Genomic DNA, 24,105 nt, shown 5'->3' with positions numbered 1-24,105 from the left:
CCCTCAGCTTCAGAATCAGACTCTGGGGGTGGGCCCAGGAATCAGCATTGGTGACAAGCCCCCTGGTTGAATTGAAGCACACTAAGGTTTGAGAGCCACTAGCTGATGTGTACCTTGGCTGGGAACTGGTGTTAGGGTCTGATTCTGCCCTAAGCGCCTACATGCATATCCACTCAGAATGGGAATTGGTTGCCACATTCTAACTCTTTTGGGACCAAGTCTCTGCAGAGGTAGTTTTAAGCCAGGAAGTAGCCCTACAGACTGTTTCATAACCCATCCCTGTGGATTTTAGCAGTTGGCCCAGGTCTAGGCTACCGCCTTCATCCTTCATCAATGGTTTGGAAAGGCCAAATGCTGTCTCTGTTGAGGAAGGAGCCCACAGTCTTCCAGGGCCAGCAGACTTCACAACTCCAAATGTAAAAGTATGTGTGTGTGTCCTACAGTCGTTTTTGAAATAGGAACACCTGTTCCTATTGTTTTGAAATAGGAACACCTATTTTGAAATAGGAACATAGCAATATTCACATTGTTTTACTCCCTTCCTGAACTAGTTATTGAAAGGTTGGCTGTGCCTCAACCTCCTTATCTGTAAAATGGAGTCATCGAGAGCATTGAGTGAATTAACACAAACACTCGCAGATGTTAGCTGAGCAGGTGATGGCAATCATGGTGACAGCAGCTGCTGTCACAACAGGAAGATGTGGATTGCTTTCCAGGACAGAACCTGCTCTTAACCTCTACTGAACTCCCAATCCTCTATCTTTAGCCAGGCATTATTTAGATGTAGAAGCAAACCTGTACTGGAGGGTAAAGAGCAAAAAATTAACAGTTTTCATTTTCTTTTTTTTTAAAAAATCATTATTGGCAATTGGTGATGAGATGTTGGTTTGTCATCTTCACATGACTAGAACAGTGTTGCCACCCTTCCTTCAGGTGGGAATTGAGATTTGAGTCAGAAGGTACTACATCAGGTGGATTTGTTGAACGATTTGGGAATGGCGACAGTGTTCCTACAGCCTACACGCATTTCCTGCAGTCTGGAAGTCAAGCCACTTAATAGGATGGAGTAGTTCTGTTTTCTAGAAATTGGGCTGCTCTTACACTCAGCAGGCATTATACTCTTCCTTCCAAAGATAATATACTTGAGTTAGCCTTAATTAAAGAAGTCTCTATGTAAGACTGAGCTCATGGGTCCCACCATGGGTTGCACATGCAGCCGTGTGAGTGGACTGGGGACCTTGATTGACTTGGGTTCCAGCTATGACTGTGTGGTCTTGAGTATGCCAATCTTAGATTGTTGGCTTCCCTTCCCTGCAAAATGTGGAAAATGCCTATCTTGAAGAATAGTTTTAATTGTACCACCCTTGGCCTCTTACTGTTTTGGAAAGAACTCTTGACCACAACAAACAGGAATGGAATTTTTATCTGATCTATGTCAAGCTGAGTCACTGTTCAGTAGGACAGATTGGATGGTTCTTCTTATGCAATGGTCCTGAGCCATTCTGACCTTCATTTCACCTGCTTGAAAATCATTTTCCATACAGATCTACACACCCAGATAGAACAAGGAGAAAAAGTTCTCGTCAGCTGAACCGAACATCGTCAGCCAGATGTTACTGAATATTCCTATACTTGCTGTCATTTGGAGAATAGAGACTATTTTTCTTTTTGTTTGCATGTTTGGTATGTCAGTTGAGCCATCCATGTAACTTGGATGATTCACTTTGGCTTCTTTATTGTTATTATTAGGTTTTCAACTTAATTAAAGACAAGGATTTGGTGGTTGTGATGGTGGTAGTGGTAGTAGTAATGTTTCCAAACTTTTCTGTTGGCATTTCTGAGCAGTTTCACCTAATAATCTTACAAATAAAGCATCTCTGGCCACTGTACCTCCTTGCTAATTCTGGAGCCCAGCAGGTCCACTCATGCCTCGGGGCCTTTGCATTCGCTGTTCCCTCTGCCAGGTGTGCTCTTCCTGCAGGCCACTGCTCACGTGTTGCTTTATCAGATAGGCCTTCCCATTCCCAGGCACCTGCATCAACAGCATCTCCAGCACTCTCTATCCCTGTAGCTGCTTTATTTTCCTTCATAGCAGTTGTTGCCACTTGACGTATTTAATATTTGTTAGTTGTTTATTGTTCTCTCTTCCATGGTAGGATGTAAAGTTTATGAGGTCAGGGGCTTTGTCTCTTGTCTGCTGTGTTTCCCCAGAGCCTCTGCTGTGTCTGTGCCGCCATGCCGAGTGTGGTGGGTAGCATGATTTTCACATACACTGCTCCACTTGATCCTTCTAATATCCCTATGAACACGGCAGGTAAATAGCAGCATCATCACCTTACAGATGCAGAAACTGAGGCCCAGAGAGGGAAGCAACCCAAGGTCTCATAGCTCCACAAAGTGATGGAGCCAACTTAAGCCCTCAAGCAACTTAAGTCCAGTTGGGGAGATGTTCACATTTGAAAAGTTATTACAAGAAGAATAAACATCCCAAGTCATGGTTCACAATGACTGAAGGAAAAGAGATTAGTCAATAATAAGCCATCAGGCAAGAAGTAGTATGTGTAGTGGTTGATCCCACACAGACAGCTGGGTTGTGCAAATTACTCAACCTCTATACCCCAGTGTCCCCATTTCTGAAATGAGAATAATAGTATGGGATAATATTATGAGGATAATAAAATGGGATATAGGGTTGGTGTGAGGATTAAATGAGTTAGTATACATGGTACCTAAAATTGCACATAGAAATACTCTGTAAGTGACTATATATGAATATATACAGTAATACACACACACACAGAGCAGCTGACTAATGCTATGAGCTAGAGAGGCAGACTGAGATTCCTCCAAGCCAAACGATTAGGGATGGTCTGTCTTTGTGAAGCTAGCCAGTGTGCGCAAGGATAAAGGTTGCTTATGGCCTCAGTAGCACATACTTTTTATCTGACTGAGTCCTTCATACATAGAGGTGATTCCTGAATCCTCCCTGGTTCTCTTGACAGGTCAAATGCAGCCACCTAGGAAGTGTTTGAAAGCAAGAGTCTCCTGCTTGTTTGACGTGCACTTTAAGAGCCCATGCTGAAGAGCATATAGCTCCAAATAAAAGTAATGAAAACTAATTGGCTTCCAGAGCAGGCAGTTCTGTTAGATGTCTCTAGAGAAGGCAGACTGAATCCTAAATTGGTGAAAATCAGTGGGAATCTCTAACTTCTGCCTGTCACATACCTGAGGTTTCTGGGCAAAGGGAACTTTCCACAAAGTAAAAGTCTAAAAATTACAGATCATCACACCACTAATGACACCTTGATTAGATGCATCTAAGACCTAAGATCCTTCTGGGTACCACAGAAGCTTTGGGAATCCTTACAAATATTGATAAGGCACTTTTTAAAATTATAAAAGAGTTATACTCAGTTCGGACTTGAAACACACACACACACAAAAACACAAGCACTCCAATCACTCTGTTCTGACAGCACTACTATGTAGCACGTGTCTTCCATGCATAAAAGGGAGGGTTGCATGGGTGATCTCATCCAGCCCCCAGGCGGAGGAATGTTCTGTAACCCCCAGCAGATGGCCGCCTCCTCTACATAACATCCTGCACAGTCTCACTTTCCAGGGTTCTGAGTCTGGCAGAGAACATCTCCCTGGCTTGCGTGGAGGCCGGGAACACCATGTCAGAGTGGTGCATCATAAGCTGCCTGTGCCACTGAAGGCTGCACTGGGAGCAGGACTTTGCCCTCCTGGAGGCACAAGTGTCACCTTTGCCAGGTGCTCCTTGGTACTGGCTGAGGTCTGTGAGTCTTGCTCTCGAGCCTTCTCAACATATGCCCTCCTCCCCTAGGAGTTCAGAATCTGAAGCCACCTGCCAGGTTGTTCTCTTTCAAATCCTGGCTCTGCCACTTACTAGCTGAGGGATCCTGGGCAAGTGACTTAATGACCGGAAGCCTCAGTTTCCTCATCTGAGAAACTGAGCTTATGAAAGTACTTATTGCATTGCTATGATGTGAGCAAATTAATAGATGTAGAGCTCTCTGTGCCTATATGCTGGGCACATAGTAAGCACTCAATAAATGCTAGCCACTGCTGTGCTGCTTCTGCTACTCCCTGCTCACCCAAGTAGAAACTGTAATTGTGCAGATTTTATGCCCTTTGCTTACTTCTGACTCTTACCAATTGATCTGTGAGCTAAGGTGTTTTCGTTCGTACTTTGGGGAGCAGGGAGTCATACCCCTGAAAAGAGAGAACCCAAATATGAGATTCACTTCTTTTTCAGAAAGGGGGGGGGGGGCTAAAAAATATGAGCTTGATGTTGAGCAGAAAAAAGTTTCTATTTTTTCAGTTTGTTTTAAAAAAAGGTTCCAAGTGACACTAAACCTCAAAAACCCAAGTCTTAAAGACCAAGCAAGTCAAAATGATAATTAGATATAAATAACATAGTCTCTAGGGACTCCAAGTACACAGCAAGCAGTTATATATAGCAAAGAATGCTTATCAGGGTTCTTACCTTTTTGTGCCATGAATGTTTTTGGCAGTTTGGTGAAATCTATGGACCCTTTTCAGAATAATGTTTTTAAATGTATAAAATAAATTACATAGGTTTACAAAGAAAACAAATTATATTGATATGCAGTCATCTAAATACTAAAAAACATGCTTTGTGATATAGAAATATGTGTTCCTTATTCATGCGTTAAATATCATGATCTGTGGGTGGGAGTAATAACTACTGTAATTTCAAAGTATGATGAATGAGTATAATCAATATTTTGAAATATCTGCAGAATTCTAATGTGACATAAAAATATCTGTGATTTCCATTTATAACAAAGAAACTGCTACTTCTAATGTTACTGTACCTTCGTAATTGAAGGAAATGCTAAATTCCAGTTTGAGGTTAGTGAAAATAAGGATGAGTGTTTTCCCCATCCAAGTTCATGTACATATTCTTTGAGCACCTGTAAACCCCAGGTTAAGAAGCTTAGACCAACCATGCCGAGGAAATGACAGCTCTATAAATGACGTGGAAGCAGGTTGCTATTCAAGCATTTTTTTCTGTGCATCGGCTCTGATGACTGAGTGGTTCTAGAACCCCAGGGAAGGGAGAAGGTAATGAGCTCTCTCCTGAGAATTGGCTATGCCTGGGTCCTTTTCCCTTCATGCCTTTAGCAAAGCTGCTTCACTCTGAGCCCTTGGTGCAGAATCAGCTCACCTTGGCAATTTCCTTTTGATTTACATGTGCAAGGAAGGACACCAAGAGACATGACAAATTGTGTGGGTGCCAGGCATGGGAGGAAGAGAGAAAGAAAGCCTAAATTCTCCCAAAGGGAGCTTTGGGCGAGGAGGGATGAAAGCAATGTCAACCCTACATTATTGAGTGTCTGATCAGATTTGAAAACAGCATTAAAGATGTTCAAGGAAACTTGCTGGTGTTATTTAGACAGATAAAACATAACATCTAACCAAGCAGTTGCTAAAGGAATTTGACTTTCTAAGGAAGAGAGGGTGAGCTACTATATAGCCAAGGTAATATAGGAGTATTTCCAAGAGGTTAAACATTTCTGGTAACTTTTAAAATTTTTATTTCTAATTTTATTGAATTATGATCCAATGTGGTGTATCTTTGTTACCCAAGACATAAGAGAGTCCCTTTAGGAGATGTAAAGTTTGGATATGTGTGTGTGTGTGTGTGTGTGTTTTATTATGTTAAGTATATTAATTGTATTATTCAACTTTTTACTTATCTACTAGATTTGTTCAATTCTAAAAGAGGTATATTGGAACCTCTCAATATAATTGCATTTTTCAAGGTTTTCCTACATCTGTAATAGTTTTTGCTTAAGTGCTATGTTGCTCGATGCATAATGTTTTATGATTGCTATAGGTTTCCCATAAATTGTGCCTTTTCTCGTTATATCATGTCTGTTCTTACCCATTGACCTTAAAGTATACTTTGTCTAATATTCCCCTCATGGTTCCTCCTTTCCTTTTATTTGCATTTGATTGCTATGGTCACCCATTGGTCATTCTCTATTTACCACATTGTGTTAAGAGCTTTTCTGTTAAACAGCATATAGCTGGCTTTCTTCCTTTCTCTTCCTCCTCTTTTTTTCTTTTTCTTTTCTTTTTTACCCACTCAGCTACTCTGGCTGTTACTGGGAGAATGAAGTTCATTCTCACTTGGCATAATGACTGACACACTTGACTTCGTTTCTTCCATCTTTTTGTTTGTTATTTATTTCACTTTGTGGTTTCCTCTTACTTTTACTTTCAGTTTTCCAGTTGGATTAAGTTACTGTTTTTTACCTTTTTAATTTGAAAGTTATTTTTACTTTTCCTAATTTTTTTCAATCTCTCCTTCTCTATTATTTGAAAACAAAATTTCAATTATTCCCCTACCAAGACCCTCTACCTCCCCGACTCCCTCTGTAAGATGTGACTTTTAGAGCTTCTTTTCTCCCTTCCTCTCCCACTAGGATGAACCCATTGAAATGTTTAGCCCATCCCCACAAACTCCCAACTTCTAGATTTTGCAGAAATAGTTTAGTACTTTTGTTCTAGGATATGATTAGATTTTTCTTTGCATTATGTCCTTTTTTATTTTAGGAATCCTTAGTTAGCACTTATATTTCACACTCTCAGTTCATGTAACCATGTGTACACTCTAGTTTATGCTTGTTTTCTTCCCCTTTGCCTAGTCTCTGTTCTGATGCGTTTGCCGTTTGGGTAGTTCTTTTGTAAGTACAGTCATCCCTCAGTATCCGTGGAGGGATTGGTTCTAGGACACCATACCCCGCATACCAAAATCTGCAGATGCTCAAGTACATGATAAAAAATGGTGTTCTATTTGCAGACAGCCTACATACAACCTCCTCTATACTTTAAATCATCTCTAGATTACTTATAATACCTAATACAATGTAAATGCTATGTAAATCATTGTTATATACTGTATTGATTTTTAATTTCTATTATTTTTTATTGTTGTATTTTTAAAAATTTTTTAATTGTTTTCAAATATCTTCAATATGCAGTTGGTTGAATCCATAAATGCAGAACTTGCAGATACTGAGGGCCAACTGTATTTTTTTCAAATGACATATTTGGATGATACACCCTCTGAACCCTTGCATTTCTTAGAGACTGTTCTGTCATCCCCAGAAGTAAGGGATAGCTTGTTGGTGTATAGGATTCATGGGGTGAAGCCTTTTTTTTCTGTAGTCTTTAGGGGCTCTTCCACTGTCATTTGGTTTCTAGTGTTGCAGATGAGAAGACTGAAGCCACCTTTATCCTTTTTGGGGGGTCTTGTTCTTTCCATCCATCCAGGAGGTTCCAAACTGTTTTCTTTATACTTGGAGATCTGGCACTTTGCAGAGTGGCCAGGCATATGCGTGTTTTTTCATTGATCTGTCCTGAGATTCGGGATACTCCTCCTATTTAAAAACATAAGTCTTTCTTCTATTATTTGTTCAATTATTTCCTCTTCTCCAGCTGTTCCTTTTTCTCGTCTGGGATGATTTTCACATCTTCTACAGCCTGCCTCTATTCTTCAACATCTCTTTTCTTTTCTTTCATAATTTCCATCTGTGCTATGTATTTTTGCTTTGCCCTTTGAGATTGTTTTTCAACTTGATTTTTCCTAACACTATTTGGTTTGCTGAATTGACCACCTACCCTTCCATTTATTTGCTGACATTTTACATTTTTTTAGTTCAATGATCATATTTGTATATCAGAATTTTGCACATGAGTGCTTCACCAGTGATCTTTTAGATTCTTCTTAAGTGCTCTTTTATGTTCTGTTCAAATGGATGCCTCCAACACAAGTTCTGTCAATTTTCTTCTCTGTCTACAGCGCCTCCTTGGATGTGTTATTTTTCATACTCGGCCCATTTTGGCTCAGGTGTGGCTGTGGGGGAATCCCGTCAGTGATAGGTCAGGGTACGCAGCAGGCAGGCTGCCACCCCAGTCTTCTTTTGCTGTCCTGGCCCTTGTTCTATCTGTTCTGTTCCATCCGGGCTTATTGGAGGTTAGAAGGGATGGAAGGGTGAGAATCTGTGATTCTCTGTAGAATGAGCTCTTCCCAGGATCCAAAGTTCTTTCAACTTTGCTCTAGAGATCTTCAGCCTCTCTTTCTAGCCTCTGCTAGACTTGCCAGGAATCTAAGTCTCAAACCTCCCCTGCCCTAGCCTGTGAGCTGTTGAGCTCTGAAGGGGCAGGTAGATTTGATTTAGGAATGGAGAGACATGAAAAACATTTAGGGCAGATCATCCCAGAATCCATCTCTAAACTATTACTACTTTATATTTATAAAAGTGAAACACAATCATTATAAAAATAAAATAAACAGTACAGACTTGTACAAAGTAAATATTAAATAGTATTAATAAAAGAATCTCTTGTTTCCATTCATCAGTGGTAGCCAGTATAGATTGGTAGATCTTTCTAATATTTTCTATGTACTTACACATATATATTTGTAAAAATTGAAGTGGTATCACACTATATACACTGTTATGCAACTTGGGTTTTTTTCCCCTTAATATAATAAGGATTTTTTAAAATGTAAATTCATATAGGCTTCCCACATTTCTTTTAATGAGCATGCATGTGGTTTTTAACTGTGAAAATATCAAGATGTGTTTAATGGATATTTGTTATATGCAGTTTTCTCTATTATAAACAGTGATGCTTTGAGAATATTTGCATACATCTGAGTGACCAGATTACTAGATATGGAATCTGTGGGTCAAAGGAAATATGCATTTTACATTTTAATAACTTCTGCCAAATTTCTTTCCAAAAGGGTTAAGCTTGTTACTCTCCCATCTATGGAATATGAGAGTTGCTGTTTCTCATACTCTGACACTGTATTATCATTTTTTTTGGTTTTTATTAGTCTGAAAAATAAAGTTAATATCCTACTATTGCTTTAACTTAAAATTTTTAAATTATGAGTGAAGTGGTGCATTTTTTCATATACTTAGTGTTTGATTATATGTTTTTCCTATGGATTGCTTTTCGTGTTGTTTTCTTTTTTCCCCATTGGATTGTTAGTCTTTTTCTTGATTTGCAGGAGTTCTTTCTAACTTGAGGAAGTTAGTTCCATGTCTTTCATTTGTGTTGCAAAAATGTTTCCTAGTGCATTATTTGTCCTTAGCTTTTTATGGTGATTTTTGCAATACTGGTACTTTTAATCCTGTGTTGTTTTAATTAACCTTTTTTTTTTCAGGTTTCATGTCTTGCTTAGAAACATCTTCCTTACTTTAAGATGATAGCTATACAAATAATTAACTCATAGTTTCTTCTCGTATTTTTAAGGTTTCATCTTCTGCATATAAATCTTTGATCTATCTGAAATTTATTTTGGCATAAGGAGTAGAGAAGGGATCCAACTTAAGTTGTTAAATTTTTTCTATATGGCTACTAGTTAATCCAACACCATGATTAGAGTCCATCTTTTTCTGATTGATCTGAAATGCCACTTTTATCATAGATTGAGTTCCCTTGTGGCTGAATCTTTTGTTGAACTATTTAGGGTCTATCCAAAGGGAAAGCCTTGTGAGTGAGTGTTTTGAGAGTTTTACTCAGGAGTGAAGTGCACCCTGTGCCCCGGGAAATGTCCAGGAGAGTGAAATTGGAATTTTCTCCTTTGCCTCTATGTGGAAGTCCTTCCATGCTCATCTGCCTTCTCGTTATTGGTGTTACAGATATCTGAGAAATATGGGCTGCCTGTGGAGAAGATAGCAAAGCTTTACAAGAAAAGCAAAAAAGGGTAAGAAAGAAACTGAGCTTAAATTCACTTCTAAGTCAGATTAAGTCTGTGATGCCTTTAAAAAAAAAAAAAAGATGCCTGTGTTTTGTTCATTCTGTTGGGTACCTTTCATAAAAATTGTGTGTTGTCCTTCCAAGAGATTGCAGAGGAGCTTGCAAATGCAGTGCATTTTGAAGATCTTTAATGAGAGGGAGGGAGGACGACAGCGTATTGTCATGACGTCAGCTGAGATGCCTATTCCAATGACAGGATAAGCAGGTGGACTAGAGGGGTCTGGAGGTGGTGAAGATGCTGGGGAGAATGGCAAAGTCACCCCTCTGCAGAGAGTGGAGTTTATAGGGAATCACTTGCAGCCCTAGGGGCTGGCGTCAGGGTGGCACAGTAGGAATAAAAAATGGTTCAGGACATAGGGAATTCTTCCAAGGTAATTAACAAAATGTTCTAAAATGATCATTGGACCTGCTTGTTCTCATTGTTAAGAACAATTGCTATTATTTATTGGGTGTTTAGTAGGTTCTGGGTCCCCTGCTAAGTGCTTTACACACTTTCCTCTATTTACTCCTCACTGCTCTATGAGGTAGAATCTGTTATTATTGCTAATTTACTGATGAGGAAACTAAGCCAGAGGGAGCTTAAACATCTTGCCCAAGGTGTCATGTTCAGTAAGTAGGGTACAGATTCGAACCCAGGTCTGTGTCCTCAAAGCTCAAGTCTTAGCTCCCACTTTCTGTTATCTACCACCCTCTATGGGCTTCTTGCCTGCGAGGGTCTAAGAGTAGTGGCTACAGGAGCTGGATTTGGTGCCAGGAGAGGGTCTTCCTTGACTCAGCTTCTGGAGCTATTTTTCTACAAAAAGTAGAAGACGGGTCTTTAAACTCTTCTCTCTGGACCATATTCATAAAGGATATTTATTGCCTGGGATGCTCAGGCTTTCTGAGTGGTGGGGCCTCTTGGTTGATTGTGGGTTGAGGAGGACGCCCTTTCCACCGGAGCCCTTTTGGAAAGCTCACGAAAATGCATGTCGCACTTCTTTCCAAGGTCAGTGTAATAGGCTGGGTGCATTATTCCTTTGACCATGAGATTTGAGTGTGTCTCACCATCACTGCCAAGCAGAAATCCTTAGTGCAGATGCACGTGCTGATGATAGCATTTTGCTTTCATTGAGCTCTGTGTCGGGCCCTGTGCTAAATACGTTTATCCTAACAACATCCCTATAAAGCCGGGTGGTAGTACTTACTTTTGCAGAAGAATGAACGGAGGCTCTGAAAGGCTAAGCAACCTTCCTATTGACACATATCTGGAAAATGATTGAGTCAGTTCTTCATTCTCATACTAAGATCTGTCTGACTTCAAAGAATGGGATTGGCTCAAGGACTTTAGGCCATGGGCAGATTCTGGAAGCTGTGGGTTTTCTCAAAACTCAACCCACCAGAAATAGCCAAGGAGTAGGTCATAGGTGGCAAAGCATGAGCTTCTGAGTGAGGCCAACCCACTGTCAAATCCAAGCTCAATTGTCCACTAGCTAAATGAACTTGGGGAAATGATTTAAACTTGCTGAGCTCCGTTTTCTCATTTGCAAAATGGTTACGAAGACAACTCCCTTCAAGGTTGCCATGAGGACTAAATACAAGGTCTCTGAGCACATATTATGTGCTCAGTAAAGGGTAGCTGCAATTCTTGTTTAGTTTCGTCTTCCTCCTAAGAGCAGAGGCAATGCGTTTTTTATACGGCATTTTTGGGAGGCAATATGGTTTAATGAAAATAGGGGGCCTAACTACTTAGGTCCTGGCTCTGTCAGTAGCTGATTCTGTGATCTGGGGCCTCCTAACTTCTTCGGGCCTTAGTTTACTAATCTATAAAGCAAGAGGGTTAGGTTGAATGTTAGTTCTGAGAAATTGAGGCTTTGTTTTCCTCAAACTGGTTTTTGGGGCAAGAGAATAGAATGAGGGTCTTTCCCTGCCTTGTGTCCTCTCCCCTCCATGCCCCTCCAGCCCCCATTGCAGGAGAATAGCTAAGAGAAACCCCCACCTGGAGCCTCGCTTGCACGGGTCACACTGCTCACCGCATCTTTCTTTCTACCCTCCCCACCCCCACCTGTGGCAGCATCTTGGTGAACATGGACGACAACATCATCGAGCACTACTCGAATGAGGACACCTTCATCCTCAACATGGAGAGCATGGTGGAAGGCTTCAAGATCACGCTCATGGAAATCTGAGCCCGGGGTTGGCACCCCCTTGGCAGGAGCTCACAGTGCATTCCCCCCTGGGAGAGATGGAGGCCCCGGACCCCAGAAACCCATCTCGCCCCTCTCACGACTGCTGTTACAAGACTGCACAGGCCCCACTGACCGCCAGTGTGCTTGGCCCATCCACCAGCTCCTACCACAGACCTGAAGCCTGAGCCCCTCAGGAAGATGCCTTGGGCCTGGTGGATTCTTATTTATTGCCCACCTTTTTCCAGAGCCCGGGGTCCAGGCCCGCCAGGACTCTGCGAGTCACTGCTGGCTCCAAGTGAGACCGTCCAGAGTTCCCTGTGTAGGAGAAGCACTCCTTCCGAAGAGCCTGAAACATTCTCATCCCATTTTCTCACCTCTCCACATCCCCTGAGTGGCTGGACAAAATGAGCTACTTCCCTGTGCAGTAGTCACAGGTGGGGTAAGAGGTAGACGCCCCCTACTGGTCAAAACCTTCAGGCTGCTTGGAGAAGGTTGTCTTGCTAAATACCTCCAGGGGTTCCCGGCGGCGAGTGGCCACCAGGCCTTGTACAGGAAGACATTGAGCTACCATGTAATTAGTAACTAACACAGGACGTATGCCTGACTCGCATGTACATAGTGTTTATAATATTGCAATAATATATTTTACCTGTGGTATGTGGGCGTGTTTACTGCCCCTGGCCTAGGGGAGGCACATACCTGGAGACTCCGTTCTCTGTAAGGAGTTTCGGCCTCTGTGCCTGCTGAGGAGACATGCTGCGCAAGGGAAGGGGTGTCAGGTGGCTGCAACGGGTGCCAAGATGGACTCTCCAGCAGGTATGCCTAGGGACGCGTCCCCTGTCCCCAGAGAAGCCTCCTCTCCCTCTCCATGGGCTCGACTCTCCCCAAGGCCACCATGTGCATATCATGCTGATTTGCTTTGCTTGACTCTTCCTTTGAGCTGTCGCGTGGGAAAGGTCATATTGTCCCTGCTCCTTCTCAGCTTGGGCATCAGGCACTGCCTGCGCTTTCCAGAGAGGCTCTGTAGGGGTTTTGTCATCAGGCGCCTGTCGCTGGGGCCTGCTGCAGGCTATCCTGAGAACCCGGGACACTGTGTAGCGCCTCACAGTTTACAAGCATGTCCTTCATCTCACGTGGCCCCTTAAACGCCCAACTGCGGTTCTGAGAGCCGTGCCAACAGCGCAGCTCTGAACCGGCAGGCCAGGCCTTCCTCGCGGGCCTCAGGACGGACAGAGAGGATTATCTGCCTGGCTTTGGGTGCTGGGCTTTCAGGAGGAGAGTGAGCGAGAATGCACCGTGAGCCCTGGCCCCTCGGAATCCTGCCTCACACAGGAGGAGAGGGGGAAGAGAGGGCTGCGTCCTCCTGCTCCTGGGAGATGAAGAGGAGAAAGACACTCCCCTAAACAATCACGGGAGATGAACTGTGTGGGCCATGTTCTCTCTGAGGGGACAGGTAGGTGGTTTAGGGGTCTGCAGTCACCCTTGCAGGCTGGAGCACTAGCTTTTTGGTAGCCAGACACATTCTGCACCCAAGGCCCCAGCTCTAGGGTGGGTTCCACGAGATTTGTTTGTAAAGCACTTTGTGTCTCACCTGGAGGCCCTTCTCTCAGGGCTCCCCGTGCTCCCCCGTCTGCCCCTGAGGTCCAGAGCAGGATGGGGGGGGCTGCTTCTAGCTTAGCCGTTTCCCCTTGAGGCTGCAGAGGAATTGGATGGAACAGAGAGCAGGTGCTGTGCCCAAGAAGATCCCTGCATGGTGGTAAGGGGGTGCCCTCCCGTGTGTCCTCTGTGGCACCCCTTCCTGAGGTGCCCAAGGTTTGCATCCCGTATTCAGCTCTGCTCCAGGCTGTCCCCTCCTCTGTGCCGACAGCCGTACCCTGGGCCACCCTGGGTACCAGTGGGGCTGTGTTCTAAGATGGACAAGTTCAGTGTTGGAAATACATATGTACTATGCACTTCCCGCGCTCCTTGGGTTAGGAACAGCGATTGGCAGATGTAGCAGCACATACTACTGGGCTGGGGGCTAGGACTCCAGAGTAGGGAAAAGACAAAAGTTTTGGCAGCCTGACCCAGGCTAGCCACCCTTCTCTCTCCAGCCTCTTTGGAAAGCTGTTTGTTGGTCCTGCCCCAAGGCAGATGAAGCAGAGATGGTTTTGCATTTGTCCTAAGTCCCTGAGCAATCACTGTGGCGACCATTGCCAGAACAAAGGATATGAGGCAAGTGCCACCGAAGGGTGGTGCAGAGTGCCACGTCCCTTCTGACCTGTTCCCGTCTGCATTCCCGGAGCGCCCTTGGCTCAGCTTTGAGGTGTCCTGCGTTGTGTACTAGCAGAGCTTTGATGAGCAAAATATCCCGAGCAAAAACACTCCAGGAAGATTGGAGAGCTTGCCTCCTCTTCCTTGTTGTCCCTTAACTTAATCACACTCAAATAAATAAGCTTTTTCTTTTTTAAATCCATGGGAGACGGGGGACATGTGAAGCAAGTGTTTGTCTTACACATCCCCAAATTGTTCAGACTTTACAGGTGTTCGGAAATTGGGACCAACAGAAAATTGCAGTCAGATGTCTTCTTGGAATTGGTTCCCAAAAGACTAAGGCACGTCCCAGCCCAGAAACTTAGGAAGCGTGAAATGAATCAAACATTTATTTTCCTTCTTATTTAAAATCATGAAAATGCAACAGAAATAGAGGGTTTGTGCCAAATTCTATGAACAGCCCTTTCTTAAAGACAAGCAAGGGAGATTGATGTATGTACAATTTGCTCTCCTGTTAAAAAAAGAAAAGGTAAATGTAACTTAATAGTTTTGTAAATGGGAGATGGGGAATCTATAAACTATAAATACAGTTATTTTATTTTTTGTACATTTTTAAGAAAAAAATAAATATTCATAACAGAAGACTAAACCAGCAGCATCTGGTGCTTTCTGTGAGGTGAGTGTTGGGCTCTTTGCCTGGTTGGAAAGAAGTTTCTTTGTGGCTCCCCTGGCACCTTCAGCAGAGCTGGCATTTCCTCTTAAAGCTACTTTGTCGTGCCCCACCCCAGGGTCCAGTGAGAAGAAGCTAAGGTCGCTGAGAGGCCTCTGCGTGACCGTGACCGTGGCAGGCGCCCCGGGGCAGTGTTCCGGCCAGTCCCTCCGGCCGGGCAGAGGTTCCCTTCTGCCCTCCTCAGCCCAGGCTCACTCACCCGCCCTTAATTCCCACAAACGCTTCCTGCTCCCCTGGTTCGTCCGAGCCAGCCTCTACCTAGAGACTAGAACCACCTGGCTCTGACTCCAATTTTAACACAATAATCTCTTGCCCTGGAACCCACAGGCTCCCTTGCATCTGTCGCTCAGATGTGAACCCCTCGATGCGCTGTCCCAGTGTGTGTGGGGGTTTCCCCCCGAGGGCTGCCCACCCTCCTTTAGCCACCATCCGCTGTCATCTCCCAGGGGCAGCTCTGTTCCAAACGAGCGGCATCTCTGTGTTCTTCCACACTCCCCTTCTCTCTGTCTGTCCCTGCCCACAGCTTTCAAATCTTGGCTAAAAATCTGCCCTCAGGAAGGCTCCCCTGACTTCAACCCAGCGGCCTCTCCAGCGGCCTCTGGGCCTGGGCCAGGGGCTGGGAAATGCTCTTTGAAGGAGCCTTCTGGAGAGATGTGGGGGTCCATGGCAGTGGGGGGGGCACCATGTGGCTTCAGGTCCTGCAAGATGAAGATGCCGAGGTAAGATCAGGAGGTCAGGAGATTTATGGAGGGGAGTCACGGGAAGGATCCGGGGGAAGCAGGCAGGGCCGGCCTGCAAGGCAGAAAGTCTCAGGCCAGCGGGGAGGCCCCAGGCAAAGGCTGCCCACGGCGGCGTCCCACTGTGGGTAAGAAGGGCCAGTCTAACAGCCCCGCCATGTGCAGTCACTGACAAGGAGCCGCCCAGGGAGAGCGTGGCCACGGAGTGGCTCCAGAGGTGTGACAGCCAAGCTCATGACCAGCTCACCGCCGGCAGCAGCTTCTCCTGAAGGAACATCTGAGCGGCTCGACCCCCTTTGAAACAGACACTTATTCAGGCTCCACTCGACATTCCCCGAGTGAGTTTTCCAGACCATCACCTTGGTACAGCACCCCCTCTGTCCCCAGGGGTCCCTCGTTCCTACACTTCTCTGAGCTCCTGTAAATGGGCATGTGGGGTAATTCTGGGGACCCAGGAATTCTACAGTGGGGACCCCTGGTCAACCAGAAGCAACAAAAGAAGGGAAGGGGGTGGTGAAAAGGTATCAAAGGCAAACAGCCCTCGGGCACCGCTCAGGAAAGAACCAGGTTCCTGTTCTGCCCTGGGGCAGAGGCGTAAGCTGTGACAGGAGTCACCAGCTGGGCAGTGAGCTCGTCTCCTATTTCTTTGCTAATACCCTTCCTCACCCCACCCACCCCAATACGTCCAAGACTTTAGTGCTTGGTTGTGTGTTAGGTCACCACTCACCCCATGTGAGCCCAGTGAAGTGATTAAATACTGATATTGGAAAGATACATCTTGAGGGCTGTCCATCTGTCTTCACGAGGATGGCATGCTGGTGACAGAGGTGAGTATTTAACCAGGGTTGGCAAGCCCAGCTGCCCCCATTTCTCTTAAAGAACTATTAAAATGCCAGCCACTTCCTGGAATAGTGCTGAGAAAAGAATCCATGAAATAACCCTCCCTGAGGCCCTGGCCCCTCCCAGCTGCCCAAGTGAGTTAGCTCTACGCTGCGGGAAGCTCTCAGAGTACTCATGGTTTGTGTCCGCAGGGGCGTCTGGGGCCACGCATTGCACCTTAACGCCCAGTACAGCAAATGCCCAGGACCCACGTCCCGGCCACGTGGTCAGCATTCGACAGTAGAGAAACCTGCTTGAAATGAACAGATGGTTCGATGATACCCTCAGCCTGAACAACTTTTCCCTGCGCAACAGTTTTCCTGTTCTGGGTGGATGCCACTGGCATTCTGCTGACTTGGAAAATACGAGACTCAGTGGTTTTTCTCTTGTTCCTTCAGCCACATCAAAACCCAGAAAATTTCGGGAAAGTGCTGAGCACACTCCTGACAAAGACGAGAGGTGAGAAGCATCTCCGGTTCTCCCAAACGACGTTCTTGTGCTTCCCTCTCTACCCTGACTGAGAGAACACGTGGACTCCTCAGCGGGTACCCTCCATGCCTGACCGGGGTGTGAGGGAGCTCAGCTGGGTTGGGGCATTAAGACAACGCCCTGAAAATAGGAGCCTCAGGGCTAGAACTTTGCTAGAAGTGACCAGGGTGCAGGTGTGCAGGCTCCTGCTCAGGTGGGAGGCCCCTAGCCACTTTCCCACCATCTGCCTTGGTGTTTGTCACTCATGCTCCATACTCATGGCCAGCAGGGCCATCGCTGGCCCATGGAGACCGGCTGTGTGCAGTAGGAAGACTGTCTCCAGGCCAGCTCAACCCCCACACCGGGCTATTTGGCCCATGGAACACCTGCTGGAGCTGACACTCAAGCAGGTTAGTCGGTAGCCCCTTTTCTACATTAATGGCCTCCTGTGCTGAAGGCAAGGCCGGTGACAGCAACAAAAACCAAATACCTTGATCTGAATTGGCTTTGAGGGTGTAGCTCTGCATCATGTCATCTTTTTCATTGAGTCGGCCCAGGCTGAGAGGCCGAGATGGGGGAGAAGAGGGCATTAATTTCCTTAGGCTTACCCAGATCCCCCTGAAGGGGGATGCCTCAGTTTCTCTTTCCATTGTGCCTCATGCTTGCACTTGGGTTTCAGGAAGGAGGGAAGGTGAGAAGAAAGTGAAGACTGTGATGAGAGGGAGGGAAGATGCCCATACGCAGACCAAGGATGCTTCTGGACAGGGCTTTGGGCTCAGCAGCCCCTCGTGTCCTCCCCCGCCCCTTCCCCAAACTTGGGTTCCTTGTGTCTCTCTAGGGCAGAAACACCACCCAGGAGGAGGCCAGCATCAGAACCCAGAGCCTCACTACGCACAGAGTCAGCTGGGGCTGCAGTTCAGGCATGAAAATCCCATGTTCCAGACGATCATATTAAACAATAAACACGCTTTAATGCCAGGCAAGAGCTACACAAAAGCAACGGATATAGTGGCCACTGTATATGATATGATTTATAAATATATATATTATTAAATCCACTTGTGGAAAGTCCCCCCACGGCATACCAATGGGATGGGACAGCACCCTCAGCACCCCTTCCCCAGACGAGGTATGAACAGTCAAGCACTCTGTAGAATCCTTCAGGTCGTAAGCCACTTTATTCCAGTCCCTTGGACATCACAGGCTGGCTTTATTTGGGTCAGAACAGACCATTTCCAGGGGTCCCTGAACACAGAAATGACAACGAGCAGCTCAGCACAGGAGTGACCCAAACTTTTAGGCATTCCGCCTCTGGGTGTCGTGGAGTCCCTGGGCCAGACGAGTGCATTGGATTAGACGTACAAGGGCCTTCCTGGGAAGGAGAAGGAGAAAACCAGTCCTCGAGAAGACACAGGCAGGGTCAGCCGCAGGCCAGGACGAGGGCTGCTTGCGTACATTCTGGGAGCGTCGGCGTGCAGTGGCCAAGCGTCTGGCTCTGCTTTCTTTCCTGAACAGCTGGAGACCTTCTCTGCCTCACCCCAGCTCTAGGTTCTAGGGAACGGAGTGGGTCTAGCTCAACAAGACGTCATGACCAAGGGCGGGACCCAGGCAGGTTTCCTGGTCATTAGCTGATTGTATCCATCAAAGGAGAACTAAAGGGAGGAGTGAGGACTTCAATGCAGAGCAGGAGAAAGTGGCTGCGACTCCTGAAGACACCAATAGGGTGTGCTGGGCCCCCTCACCCCCTCTGTATTTCATGACGTAGGTTAATTCTCTATTTTTCAAAAACATTTTACCACTCAGCCTGTGGAGGAGTTTGGCAAGTCTTGGAACCACTCACTATGAGGAACTGACACTCAGGGGAAGACTGAGATTATGTTACCAAGTCCAGGTCTCAGAATGTCTTCCTACAAATTTGGTTCATTTTGGTCCACTCTACAAATTTGGATTTTTGCTACCAGATAGAACAGACTGCAGTCATATACAGGAACCTGGAGGTTAGAATGGACGCGGCAACATTTCCCTCACAGTTATGATGTTTACCTTTCTGTTCCTGTTCTACAGCAGGTGGCTTGGCAGCAGACAGGCCCACTTGGGACCTCTCTGCCTTCCCTCGGGGCAGGTTCCCCATCAACATCCTTGAGCGTCCGGGCCTCCTCATACCAACTGCTGGTGAGAGTGTGACTTGCCCGTGACCAGCAAGTTTTACTCTTAGCCTGCAACTCAAATCCATGTATATGAGGTCGCCAGACCAAACAGCAGCTCAAGTGTGTGCTGTCACTTCTGGAAACAGAAATCTAGGGTTCTCCATAGTGGGCCCTGGAAACCACAGACCCACTAGTCCATGTCTCCTTTACGATGAATTAGATCAACCCAACCTCTGACTCTCTGAAGGGCCACTGGGGGCGTGTCAAAGCGAATGTTCCAGACACGGCTCCCTAACCATACACATGGACTAAACCATTGGGAATTCCCAAGAATCGACACTATATTTTTCAAGTCCCTACGGTATCCACCTGCTCAGAAAAGCACCAGGCCTCCAATCTGATGTTGTCATCGGGCTGCTGGGTCAGGTGGGCGAACCCCCTGCCTCACCCCTCCCATCCAGGCCAACCTCCTGGCGCTCCACTTGCACAAGTCCTGGCCACACTGCTTGTCGCCTGCCCTCCCAGCACTGCGACTCCGGAAGGGCACTCAAAATTAACGTCGGGCCCTAGGCAGGGTTACTTTTGTACTTTTATGGAATATATAAAATATACTTGTTGATTGGTACATTTGTGCAAAGGCAGATATGACTTTAAAACAAGACATAGACATTCATTGTAGTTGGCTTACTTCACAATAAGCTACTAAAAACAGTCTCTGGAATAAGATTGTATTAGTGCTCACTAAACATGCATTTCATTTAAACAAGGCAAAACAATTTGGTCTGCAATACCCAATATTTTATATACAGCAGTCTTTCTTTTTTTTTTTTTTTAAATCACAATAGGCAACAAGATGGGCCTGGTTTTGGAATATGTTACCATTTGTATGTAATTTCCAAAGACACTCACATTAGCTCAACTAGTGTAAACCTGTGAAAAAATAGCTGAGCCACCGTTTTCCTCTCCTCTACTCATTTACCTTGAAATGTTCACAGCTTAGAAACTACAGCCTGCTGGGGAGGAGGGTGGAGTGGGCCCATGGGGGAACGTCCCAGCTCCTGCTAATAGCCTCGCCCCAGAGGGTGACTTGCTCTTGGGGAATGCAGCCTCTGGTGCCTCCCCCCACCCCCACGCGTGTGCGACAGCAGGCCCAGGCAGGGAGTTCTGTCTTTCAGACAAAAGCCCCTCAAACTTACAGAGGAGTCACTGGGCTGGATGGGTTTCCCTTCTCTTGCCGCCCCCACCCCGAGTCTTAGGTTTTAGAAGATAGACATTAGAATCAAAAGAAAATAATAATAGTAACAATTAAAAATCCTCAAACAACAAACACCACGAAGTCTGTCCATGCTCCCCACAAGCACGCTGGGGCTCTGGGCATTCCCACGAAGCGTCCACGACAAAAGAAGCTGAAGGCGTCACGGAGGAAAGCGCATCTGACCGCACAGGGGACAGCATCACCATCAATATTGTTTGGCAAACAATTATTAAAAAGGAGAATCGGAAGGGAACACAAGCAGCTCTACACTTGGGTCGGTGGGTGTGGGGCTCAGAACTGGCCGGCGCTGCTCGGGTCGCACTGCAGCAGGCGCACTATGGACGGGTCGCTTTTGGCCCCTCGGATGAACTCTTCCAGCGAGAGTTTTCCTAGGAAGCAAGAGGACAGGTGAGTGGCGGCTGGTGGCAGTGGCGTGAGCTTGCACCCTTCCCATGCAGCCACTCACCTTCTGCCCACGGCCTCACAGCCGCTGTGACGCGCAGCACTCACCTGTCCCGTGGAGGAGCCCAGCTGACGCTCTTTCCAGTGTAAGACCCATGAGGCAGGGACTCTGCCTTGCTCACCGTGGCACTGCCAGCCCAGGCACCGTGCACGCAGCACCACAGCACCACTTCCTAGGAGCCCACCGTGTGCCCGGGGGCTGGGGAGAGGGTGGTGGATGACCCTGACTTGGTCCCTGGCCTCGTGGCTCTTCCAACTCCAGGCACCCTGGAGGGGCTCACTCATATTTTGGGATGAGAGGCCCTAGTGCCTTTATGAGAAGGAGCTGGGCCCTCCCAGCACCAAGGCCATTCCCACGGTGTTCCTGGGGCCTTGTGGGTCCCCTCAGCCCGCTTCAGTGACTCAGGTTTGCTGCAAGAGCCCCTCTTATCTGCGGGGAGCAGCCCTGACATAGGTGTTCGTTCTTTAGGCAACACGTGAGGACAGTTGCACCTCCACCCCCCTCCCCCCAGGTCAGGAGAATGAATGTGGGGGTGTGTGTGAGTCACAGGGAGACCCCCTGGTTTCTGCCTACCCTGATGGGCTGGAGGAGGGAGACCTGGCAGCCTGGGCCCCACTCCTGCCCAGTGACCCGTTCCTTCCCGCACAAGCTGGAGCACGCCCTGAATTCTCTTCCAGGAGGGCCCCTCTGTCACTGTGGTTGTGGAGAGGAGGGGGTGGGGGGGCAGGAGCTGGGGGCCACAGAACTTTTTCCCATTCCTGGTGCTGCTTCTTTGCCTACCCTGTCCCTGGGAGTGACACAGCTCACTTGATTGGTAAATTTGGGAGGAATTGCCGGGCACTTTTGCTCAGCTTTGCCCTCCTTCTGCCCCTGGAAGGAGCTGCCCCAGAGAGGACTCCTTTCCGCCTGCTCCTCCGAGGACAGGCACCGGGCCTGCCCTGCCTGGCACAGCCTGCGGGTTTGTCAGATGCCCTTGGACTGCCACGCTTGGCCATGTCCTCCAGTGTAGCTCTATCCATTGCTCAATTTATTCCAAACCCAGACAGGAGGGGAGTTCCCCCACCTGAGACAGCAACAAATACGACTTCCCCTCAACCACAACCCTTTCCCCCCAGAACCTAGTTCTTGTTTAATCAAACCCACTTTATCTACATGAAAAAGAAAGACGCGGATTTATTCATTAATTTATCTTGAATAGGCCGGGCGCGGTGGCTCACGCCTGTAATCCTAGCACTCTGGGAGGCTGAGGCGGGTGGATCGCTCGAGGTCAGGAGTTCGAGACCAGCCTCAGCAAGAGTGAGACCCCGTCTCTACTAAAAATAGAAAGAAATTATCTGGCCAACTAAAAATATATGTAGAAAAAAATTAGCCGGGCATGGTGGCGCATGCCTGTAGTCCCAGCTACTCGGGAGGCTGAGGCAGGAGGATCGCTCAAGCCCAGGAGTTTGAGGTTGCTGTGAGCTAGGCTGACGCCACGGCACTCACTCTAGCCCGGGCAACAAAGCGAGACTCTGTCTCAAAAAAAAAAAAAAAATTATCTTGAATATGTCGAGCTGGTCCCATCTAGGTTTTGTGTGCTGACCATTTTTTATGAACTGTGCCCCACCCACGTAGTAGTTAAAATGGTGATGACTTCCTGAGGCTTTGCAAGGCACTCACTAGGGAAAGGAGACAGCAGCGGCCACCGAGCACCTTGGAATCTCTATGATGTAGGCTTCGGGAGGTGCCAGCTAGAGGTGGCAGCCGAATCCCGCCTCCAACGTGGCCCTCCAGCTTCAGGGCTGGGCTTGCCTGTGGCCCCACGATTTCCTCTCCAAGCCAGGGGTTAGACGCCAAGAGCTTCAGGCAAGAGGAGTCTAATGGCTGGAGACGCTACATGAGGTCTGCTCTGCTCCAGGCAGGGAGGGGACCAGGTGGCCTCAGCCCTGGTGTCCAGAAACCAAGCACTGAGCTAAAGTAGCCAGTCTCCTGGTTGGGCTAAGATTCCTCTGACCACTGTGGACTGACTTACAGGCCCTCCTCCTACTTCCTTCCCTCTGCTGCTCTCCGTCCCTCCCCGCCCTCGTTCCAAACACAAGGCTTTCCCGGACAGCAGCACAGGACCTTAGCAGTGAGCTGCGTTCCGGGAATCTAACCCAGCCGGGGCTCTGTGATCCTATCGTAGCAGAGTCCCAGTGGAGAGACCCTAATTCATCACCTATGACGAACACATAGTAAGGTCTTTAGCCTGTCGTGCCTTGATTTTCTTCCACCCTTTAGCCCGATTCTAAAGCGGTGTCTGGACCTAGAGCAGAGCATAAACCCACTGTGCTCCCTGGAGCACCAGCAAATCCTACAGCTTAATATCAGCAAGTTTGTTAGCTATTAAAATAATCCTGTGCTTGTTTAGTCTTTACAAACAATCAAATGTAAGGGGCAACAGGATGTAATGGCACCTCTGTGGAGGAAACAAAGCAAACAGATGGGGCTGTACTGTGCAAACCCAGATTCTCAGGCAGCTGGTGCCCCAGGGTGGGGACAAAGTGAGGGAGAGGCTGGCTCTGCCGCAGAACCTCCCGTTGTTCCATAGATCAGCACCAGGTAGGTGTGTGGGTGCATTTGCACATCGTGGACAGGAATTGCCGACTATGAGCAGAGCAAGTGAGCTGGTAACAACAGCAAGAGCCTATCACGGACCAGGCCCTGAGCTTAGCACTTTAACCTCTGGCATTACATCTAAATAGGGTGGCCAGATGTGGCAAATGAAATACAGGACTTCCAATTAACTTTGAATTTCAGATAAACAGTAAACAATTACTTTATGCATCTCAAATATTTCATGGAGTATACTTATACTAAAAAATTCCTTGTTCATCTGAAACTCAAAGATAATTGGGCTTCTATATTCTATCCGGCAACTCAGTATCTAAAATCCTTCTGTTCTCGAGTTTGAAATCCGAACTTCCTTTTCAATTTGTTGGGTTTGAAGGGTAGGTGGCACCGTCAGGGTGGGAACCCCCCTGGCCACCCCACTCCCTCCCTGGCCCCCCAGTGACTCAGGGAGCCCCATGTGTCTCTGGGAAACCCAACACCTTAGAGCATGCACAAAAGACCCCAACAAGACCCCTTGGGCAGGCTGGGGTGAAAGCTGCTAGCATCTCCCATTCTGATTGGCCTGCAGGGACCCAGCCTGCCGTG

General features: G+C 46.9%; 2 protein-coding genes across 10 annotated transcripts in view; one reads left to right on the top strand and one right to left on the bottom strand.

Annotated features, from left to right (window-relative positions):
* Positions 1-14,898, top strand: part of GRHL2 (grainyhead like transcription factor 2) — a 159,641-nt gene extending 144,743 nt beyond the window's left edge. For all 6 annotated transcript variants that reach the window (XM_045561934.1, XM_045561933.1, XM_045561930.1 and 3 more), the window contains 2 exons: positions 9,714-9,778; positions 11,882-14,898. In XM_045561934.1, coding sequence (XP_045417890.1) covers positions 9,714-9,778; positions 11,882-11,996 — 180 coding nt within the window. In that variant the 3' untranslated portion in view covers positions 11,997-14,898. The remainder of the gene's footprint in view (positions 1-9,713; positions 9,779-11,881) is intronic.
* A 3,324-nt stretch (positions 14,899-18,222) lies between these two features.
* The window catches only part of NCALD (neurocalcin delta), a 367,660-nt gene continuing 361,777 nt past the window's right edge, over positions 18,223-24,105 (bottom strand). For all 4 annotated transcript variants that reach the window (XM_045561927.1, XM_045561925.1, XM_045561928.1 and 1 more), the window contains one exon: positions 18,223-20,854. In XM_045561927.1, coding sequence (XP_045417883.1) covers positions 20,757-20,854 — 98 coding nt within the window. In that variant the 3' untranslated portion in view covers positions 18,223-20,756. The remainder of the gene's footprint in view (positions 20,855-24,105) is intronic.

This window comes from Lemur catta, chromosome 9, assembly GCF_020740605.2.
Source record: "Lemur catta isolate mLemCat1 chromosome 9, mLemCat1.pri, whole genome shotgun sequence".
Taxonomy (NCBI): domain Eukaryota; kingdom Metazoa; phylum Chordata; class Mammalia; order Primates; family Lemuridae; genus Lemur; species Lemur catta.
Note: the sequence above shows the minus strand (reverse complement) of the source record. Positions and strands in the feature narration are given on the sequence as shown.